This window comes from Triticum aestivum, chromosome 6A (genome assembly GCF_018294505.1).
Source record: "Triticum aestivum cultivar Chinese Spring chromosome 6A, IWGSC CS RefSeq v2.1, whole genome shotgun sequence".
Lineage (NCBI taxonomy): Eukaryota > Viridiplantae > Streptophyta > Magnoliopsida > Poales > Poaceae > Triticum > Triticum aestivum.
In genome coordinates this window covers 30,223,457-30,232,061 of record NC_057809.1, presented here as the reverse complement: position 1 = coordinate 30,232,061, position 8,605 = coordinate 30,223,457, and the positions used below count along the sequence as shown (strand labels likewise).

The 8,605-nt window shown below is 44.1% G+C and overlaps 1 protein-coding gene across 2 annotated transcripts; it reads left to right on the top strand.

The window, feature by feature from the left end:
• Positions 1-1,674: 1,674 nt before the first annotated feature.
• On the top strand, positions 1,675-8,230 carry LOC123131813 (death-inducer obliterator 1). 2 transcript variants are annotated; one of them, XM_044551495.1, is made up of 5 exons: positions 1,675-1,976; positions 2,607-4,764; positions 5,819-5,939; positions 6,720-6,779; positions 6,865-8,230. In XM_044551495.1, exons 2-5 carry the CDS (start codon positions 2,627-2,629, stop codon positions 7,879-7,881), a joined length of 3,336 nt encoding a protein of 1,111 aa, XP_044407430.1. In that variant the 5' UTR covers positions 1,675-1,976; positions 2,607-2,626; the 3' UTR covers positions 7,882-8,230. The 2 variants fall into 2 exon arrangements, with proteins under 2 accessions (XP_044407430.1, XP_044407431.1); XM_044551496.1 differs by having other exon boundaries at positions 1,676-1,976; positions 2,617-4,764.
• Positions 8,231-8,605: the final 375 nt, after the last annotated feature.

The following is an 8,605-nucleotide window of genomic DNA, read 5'->3' as shown; positions in this document are numbered from 1 at the left end:
TCCATAATTGATCATAGTGAGATGTTGACTTAGGTCTAGATCGACCCATGCATTACCTCATATTAAGTGTCTGCACCAAAACATATGATGAAGTAGATGATTAGGTTGCTCGTAGTGAAGAGTACCATGCACTAGCATCATCCATATGATATTGATCTATGATACTATCTCCATAGTGCATAATAACATAAGTTAGCAATGCGTGTTCTGGAGACCACTTAGATTATCTAAAGCGGTCTATACACTTTAGAGAACTAGAGGGAGCAATAGTAGTAGTCTTGCTTTGGCTCATGACAAGCTAGGAAGACAACATATTCCATGTTCTTTTTGACGTGTCTTATCCGGCTAATGACCCTTGCATGCAAAGTAAAATTGGAGTTCCATGGATCAAGAGAAACAAAGACATACCAAAATATGATCAAAATGCAAAACAAAGGTCTGGACGCTTGAACTTGTTTCGATTTGTATTATTAAAAACTCTGAATTGATCTTCTTTTATCACAATATTACGCACATCGATTATAGTAGGAGTTTGGATTTAAATTCTTTGGCCCATACTTGTTTCTCTAGTAGGTGGGTAAAGTCTCATATAAATTCCAACAATTAGCATCATCTCACATTCATTTGGCGGTGCATGTTTCCCGGCTCAAAGAAGGCGCTCCAACCGATGGGCAATGTAAGTAATAAAGTACCCGTTGTGTTGATGCACACCCACATCATTGTGCAGCTCTTGCATATTTGTGCCGAAAACTTGATCAAGAGAGGCGCAGAAACAACTTCTGCAGGTGCTTAATGTCTTGTAAGTGCATATGACCGGTTGACAAGCACAATTCATGAAAATATTTAAGCCTAATTTATATATCAAACTCTAAATGGCTAAAGGAAGGAAATTACCAACCAGCAGCCGAGGCGAAGCAATAAAATCTAAGGACTTCTTTGATTCACATGGTCCTCGGAAGTCATGAATAGAAAAAAACCCCACAAGATTAAAGTGTCATATCCTATTGAATGTGATTTAAGCGGTTTTTATATTAGTCTATAGAGGAAATACATGATATCCGTGTAAAAAATCCTACCTGACTCGAAAACTACATAAATTTGCATCAAGAGTGTTTGACGTCACAGAAAAACAAATGAAACTATAACAAGATATTTGAGTGGAAGAAAAATTTACCCCCAAAACACAGTACATTGCAAAATTGATGATCCCACATCCACAAACCATTTACAGTTGTTTTACAAAAAAAACATATACAAATAGCAAATCAACGCCATCACACTCATTATTGAATGCACTTTCACATGATATAGATTTATATTATTGTAAATGTCCATACTGCTTTATATAAAATTCAGCCAAACTTTATCAAGTATTATGACTTCAGTCAAATCTAACATGCGAGTGAATAAAAACGGAGGGGAACATATCCCCTAAGCTCCTCTAAAAATCATATGAATTCCTCTTCGGGTAAAATAGAAAAAATCTTATCAATTTGCTGCGAATCAAATGAGCCCGATCTGCAACACTACGATCTGAAAATCCGAGTTAATGTCTGGTTGGTTGAGATGACGTGGCCGGACCCAACCAGCAGCCGAGGTCGGGCTGGGCAGAGGCAGAGCAGAGGCGCCTCAGGTGACACGAGTCGCCGTAACCCACCCATCTACCCCCATCCCCTCCTCCCTCCACTCCTATCCCCCCCCTCTCCGTCCCCCCTCCGAACCGCAGGCGGCGGCGGCGCACCAAGCCAGCGATCCCAACCCCACCTCCCTCCACCGGCCCTCGTCCTGCTCCGGCCGGTCACGCCGCAGACCCCCCTCCCTCCTCCTCCGGCCGGTCGCGGCGGCACGGTGGCGTGAATCGAGCGGCGCGGCCTGCGACGAAGTCGAGGGGCGAGGGCTAAGAGCGGCCGCGGCGGCGAGCTGTGGTGCCGCGTCGTAGACGGATCCCCTCCTCCCCACCCCGCCCAAATCCCAAGGTATGCATAGACGGTAGACCCTAAACCTAAACTATTTTTTTTCTTACATCTGCCGCTGAACCCTACCGTGATTTGGTAGTACGTACTAGCTGTGGGAACTCGTCGGCTGTATTGGGTTTGGCTTAGTTTGGTTGATTGAAGCACGCGCTACGGCGATAGTGTCCCTTGCTAGTGTGGAGTACTATGTGATTTTGGTTGGGGCTCTATGTACATATGTATGCTGTGATTTCGATGTAGGAAAGCTGTTGGAGTGCTTTCGCATGGGCTTCTAGTTTGTAGACAAGAGGCTTCAGTTTTCCTTATAAGATGAGCAGTTAGAATTGAATGCGCAAGTGTGCATCTCATGACAGATATACGAGTGTCCTGTTTTTCATCTTTACAAACTACACAGAGAGCAGTTGGAACATCATGTTTTAACACAAATTTGGTTTAACATACTGTAGAACTTAGGTCCTGTGCATTCGATTGGTTCTATATGCTAGCGCGGGGCTTGTGCAATTGATCGCATCAACACAGCATGGGCCACACCGGAGTTGTGAATTAGTGCGGAAGTTTTGTTTCATTTCATCATTCATGCTTTTACTCTTTTAAGCTTCATCAACTGATTATTCTCATTCTTATGTCCTGGAGCTTTGAAAAGAGGCTGCACGATGGAGTTATCAAAGCAGGGCCAGGAACCCATGTCAGCTAGCATGGGATCTCAAGCACTCCCCTCTTCAAATATCCAACCTGCTCAGTCTGGATATCCCGCTGCGTTCTATCCACCCCTATCTGCTGGCTGGGGTGCACAGCCAATGTTCTCTACGGGAGCTTCGGTACCTGTCAGTTCATATTATATTGTCCCTATGAGTCAACAAGCTGCCCAAGTTGGTGTTTCCAGGCCAGAGACTTCACATCCTTTGGGGGTGCAATCTGTAAGCAGAGTATCACTGAGGCCGCCCCAGCAGGTGCTGAATATTCAAACATCTTTGCCAGCAGTGACTGGATCACAGCTGTCGCCATCTGTTGCCGGAAAGAAAAGTGTTGCTTCTCCAAAGGTCCAGATGATGAAATCTGCATTATCTGCCAAGCGTCCTGCACAGAAAGAGCTACCATCAAAGGCTCAGCCTCAGCAGTTTGAATCCGTGAGATCAAAGTTCAGGGAGTCACTTTCTGCTGCACTCGTCATGGATTCTGACCAGCAGGATAAGAAACAATCTGCTCAGAACCTGCAGTCTGATGGGTCAGCAGACCAGAAGAAGGTGGAGGGAGATGAAGTGCAGGATACAGTGATGACCACATCCAAGGATGCGAGTACAACAAATTCAGAGGCAGACAATGCTGATGTTGCTAAGAAATGCGAGGGAGATGAGAAGTTAGGCTGTGGCATAGCATCAGACATGATCACAAGCACAAATGATGACAGTGACACACAACAACAACTAAAGCACCTTCCTTCAGAAGATGAAGTATTAGACCAAAGTATGGTTGTCACAGATGAACTCTTGCAAGGTCATGGCCTTTGTTGGGTTTCTGATTTTCCTGCTGGGATGGCTGAACCTGTGACACAACCTAATTTGAAGAGGGACAGGGCTTCTGATATTGAGCCTGGGGTTACAGGCAATTTGACAGAGTCTGAATCAAAAAGAATAAAGTCTACAGATGAGGCAGCAACAGATAAGGGTAGTATGATCCAGAAGGCTGAAAGCTTGGCATTTAGAATTGAAGAGGAACTCTTTAAACTGTTTGGTGGAGTGAACAAGAAGTACAAGGAGCGAGGCAGATCTCTTCTGTTTAATCTAAAAGATAAAGGCAACCCTGAGTTAAGGTCGAGGGTCATATCTGGAGAACTTGCACCCGATCGCCTTTGTTCAATGACTGCGGAGGAACTTGCTTCCAAAGAGCTCTCAGAGTGGCGGTTGGCTAAAGCCGAAGAACATGAAAAAATGGTTGTCCTTCCTAACACTGAAGTTGATGTCAGGCGTTTAGTGAGGAAAACACACAAAGGAGAGTTCCAAGTTGAAATAGAAGAAACTGATGGTATTTCAGTGGAGGTTGAGCTTGGGGGTAATGTTCTATCTCATGTTCCATCAAAAGCTGTTGAAAGTGAAACAAAAACCAATGATGAAACAAGTACGGATGATAAAACTGGTGTAGAAGTTAAGGACAAGGGTTCTGATGGCATGTCACAAGATGAGGATGGTGGGACAGGTGACAATGATTCATCAGGCAATGTTGAATATATTGAAAATGAGAAAGCAGATCTTATTGATGAACTTATGGTGGATGACTTGAAAGACGCAGAGAATCTTCCACCAATTCCTTCGCTAGATGAATTCATGCTGGGGTTAGATTCTGAACCACCTTTTGAAAATTTATCAGTTGGGACCCCGCAAAAAGATCTCAGTGATTCTGATGAACCTAGCTCCACCTTAGATTCTGAGAAACTTCCTGAGACAGAAGATAAGCAGTCTGCACAAAAGAAGGCCAGATCTGAATCAGATGTGCCGGCTTTACAGGGTAAATCGGAGTCCAAGTCAGAATCACCCAAACAGAAGTCAGAATCACCCAAGCAGAAGGTTGGTTCAGAGTTGGTTCCTGATGTGCCACGCGATGGAGAGAAAATCAAATCCTCCCCAGAGAAAGTCGAATCTAAAGAACCTGCTGCTGCTAGTGCTAATATGTCGAATCCTGTTTCAACTGTGAACCATAAGACAACTGCTGTTCCTATGATTCGTGAGAGTATATGGGAGGGTGCGATTCAGCTTACTCTATCGTCACTCACGAATGTTGTTGCCATTTTCAAAAGGTTTGTTTCGATGGAGAATTGTTTGGTTGTTACCAACTTAGCTTGTCCTGTTTATCTAATCACATTCCCTCTTCATTTTCATCATCTTAAAACGCCTTTTAATTTTCCTTTAGTTATCATTCTGTATGTTGCATTCTTGAACTTGTTTGATGCCACTGTGTTATGCTATGTGCCTTCAGTTTTCTAATGGCACGGGTGGAAACCCACTCAATTAGGTAATACTATATGTTACTGAAATGGGACAGCTTCTATACCACTATGTAGTTCATGAGTTTCCAAAAAAGGATTTACCTCACCATCTACACTTTTTTCCGCCACAAGCCGTTGATGTTAGAAATGAAACACTCAAAACTGGAGTAAATCTAGTCACTCTTTGTCTTTGTTTTATCGGACCGTAGTGGTCTTCAGCTGGCTTCTGAATCATTCTCTCGAATGTTCACTTGCTGTTGCCCTTTCCCCCCAACCATACGGTATTAGAGATTCTAACTGAAGAATGAAATGCTTCTTTTGTAAGTGAGAGTGTATTATTGGGCATTGGGCTTATATTCATCTTGCAAATAGTTATGCTTATGTGCAGTTAATTTGGGCCTGTACCAACGAATTCCTGTGTACCAAGAATGCTGCGATTCCTGATTAAAAGATGTTCGGAGTTCTCAAAGGAGTAAGAAAAAAAATAAGGCTGGTGAAAAAGAACAAATGAAAACACTACATGCAAATATGCTATGTCAAATTATTATACTCGGGTAATTTTTTGATTGCATGTTTCTAATTTACGTAGTTATGCTAAGTGGCAAACAATTGTGAAAGAAAATGTTTAACGTGCGAAGCACATGCTACTTGCTAGTACAATTAAGGGGGGCACCAGTTGCTTAGTCTCTCACCGTCTCATATGTGGAAGTTAAATTATTGCGCATGATCTGCATGAATGAGAAGATAAATGTGAGCGTTAGCTCCTAAACTAATGAATATGGACTGCTTTTTGGCTACGTGTGACCTTATTCTGTACTTCATATTTGTATTGGTTCTGACATATCTTAAAATTTCTCTTGTACAGTGGTGAAAAGCCATCTGGGAAAGAATGGAGTAGCTTAATTGAAATCAAGGGGAGAGTTAAACTTAGTGCTTTTCAAGATTTTCTCGAACAACTTCCCAAATCTAGGAGCCGCGCTATAATGGTAATTCTGTTTTGAATGCATAATTTGTTTCTAGATGATGTTCTTACTGGAATGATTATGGTTTTACACATTTATGCTGGCTACTTTCCGTGGATGGTAGATAACTCTCCATGTTATAATCACACGCTCATTAGAGGTCAATGGCATATGTCCATCTGGTAAAAGAAAAATGAAATCAGTGATGAAAATAGATGTTTCGATCCCTCTTGTGTCCAGAGCTCAGAATTTTGGAGGAAAATAGCCTCCAGATTTTTATAGAATTCCTCTGAAGTTTCTACCTTGAATGGGTGGGTCCTAAACTGGCAATATTTCAAAAAGCAATACTAGTACAATGGCATCTGTCATGTTTTTTGAGATTTTCATAATATCTAGATCCACTGTTGTTTAGAGGCAGGGACATGTGCAGGTGTGTTGGTACTTTTATGCTAGTCGCCAGAAAATTTTCCTAGCAGGTGCTTAAGAAATCTATATCTGTACTTGATAATGTGCGTACTTCTCAAGCTAGCTGGTGCATATATTTTGAATCAGAACAGTATATGTACTTGTAATTGTTACCATTATGCAATTAGATTGGTACTGCCCAATTGAATTATTTCACTAGATAGCGCAAGAACTGCAAATAATAGTGTTGTATTCCTTCTAGGATTGTATTCCCACTTGTACTGCTTATGTCTACATGCACATAGTTAAATTATGTGTCCTGTGCTGCATTTAATTCTCTGTTCCGCCATCGAGAATCTGTTCCATCTGTTTTAAGTGCCTGTACTGCTACTTTTATAGGTAACTGAGCTGTGCTGGAAGGAGTGTTCGTCGGAGAGTGGCCGCCAACAACTCTCGCAGGTTCCTTTTCTAAGTCAGATCACCCATCATGAGCTTACCAGAGTTTTGATGATTGTTTTCACTAAATTGGCTCGTTCTTTTGCAGACAATTGATTCATATATTGCAGATGAGAGAGTGGGACTAGCTGAGCCTGCAGATGGACTGGAGCTGTACCTGTGTCCTCCTCAAGGGAAAACTGTGGAGATTCTCTCCCAGCACCTGCCAAAGGAGCACTTGGGTGGTCTCGCTGTGGCAGAAACGTCGATAATTGGAATCGTCGTCTGGCGGAGACCCAGCGTTCCTAGGGTGTCCTCCCATCAGAGGCATGATGGTTCCAAGAGGCAGTCAGCCCCAAGGAAACCCCAGGTTACCGGTTCTACTTCGGCCCATAGGCCCTCCGCGCCCCAGAACTCTCACGGCGTGCCACCAGGTTTTCCCAACCAGCAGCACCACCAGCACCAAGAGGAGGATGTAACTGATGACGATGTGCCCCCGGGCTTTGGGCCTGGCGTTGTTGCGCGCAGGGATGAAGACGATCTTCCTGAATTTAATTTTGTTAACCCCGCTGCTAATGTAACGACGCATGCCTTCAAGGGCCAACGGCATGTAGCACCGACCTCTGCTCGCCCAGTCGAGCAAATGAGGGAATTGGTTCAGAAGTATGGTAAAAGATCATCTGTTGAATCGCGTCCTTGGGCTGACGACGACGACGATGATATACCAGAGTGGAACCCCATCCAGCAAAGTAGGCAGCCGCCACAATTCACACCCACCCCGCAGCAACCACTCCCACCACCACCACCACTACCGCCCATGCAGCAGATCCACCATGCGTACCAGCAGTACAACCCAAATGCAATGCAGCCTCTCCTTCCCCAGGTTGCAATGCAGTACAGCCTTAGTAGCCAGCAGCAGCTCCCTTTGGTCCAGCAGCAGCTTCAGCCTTCGCAACCATGGCAGCAGCAGCAGCCTAGTGCCTGGTGGCCGGCGACGGCGCAGCAGGGTGGGTCGGCCGCCGCCGGCTCTGCTGTTCCAGCGCCCCAGTATGGTGGTGTGATAATGCCTAATGGTAGCAGCGCCCAAGCTGGGAACCTAGGTGGCGCCCCCTGGGGACCGAGATAGAAACGAAGATGTAAAATTTAGCTTTCTTTGTAGCTGCCAGCGTCAGTTCTAGTGTTGGTTTCTTTTCCCTGTTTTAGCTTACAGATTCGTGTAAGTATGTGTACACCCCTCTTGTACCCGAGCATGTAACTCTAGATGCCTGTGTGGGTTGTATTCGTAATAAACATCATAGGAACTGTCGTTCTGAACCTTTGCTCTCCCTGGGCAAGACATTCTGTTCGTCGGGGCTGTGGCGCCGTGAAAAATTTGGCAATAATGTTTGGACACAGAAAATAAGTTGTAAACGGTTTGAAACTCTTAACAAGTGTTATTTTGATGCACTCGGATCAATAATATTAGTGAATTATAACTCTGGTCTTCCATTCAAATTATAGCCATGATGGTTAAGGCAACAGCCCATGGGAGATGCACTTCTATTTTTGTGCAATTGATGTTCCGTACGACGTGGGTTGGTGGATGGGAGCTGTCCGCCCCTCATGTTTTGCCGTTGTTCCTTCCGCCCGTGCATGGTGGGCTGTCGGGACTATTCCTCATCTTTTGAAAAGGCTGCAAAATATTCCCCTGTTTTTTCCAGTAAGCTTATAAGCACCTTTTATCTGCAAAGTAATATATTACTTATATGTTCTACGACAAACCTTTTATTGGAAAGTGAACACGAACGTCTGGGCTCGCCAGTTAATTATCGAATGATGGTGCGTAGAGCAATATGTTCAGAACAGGGCGT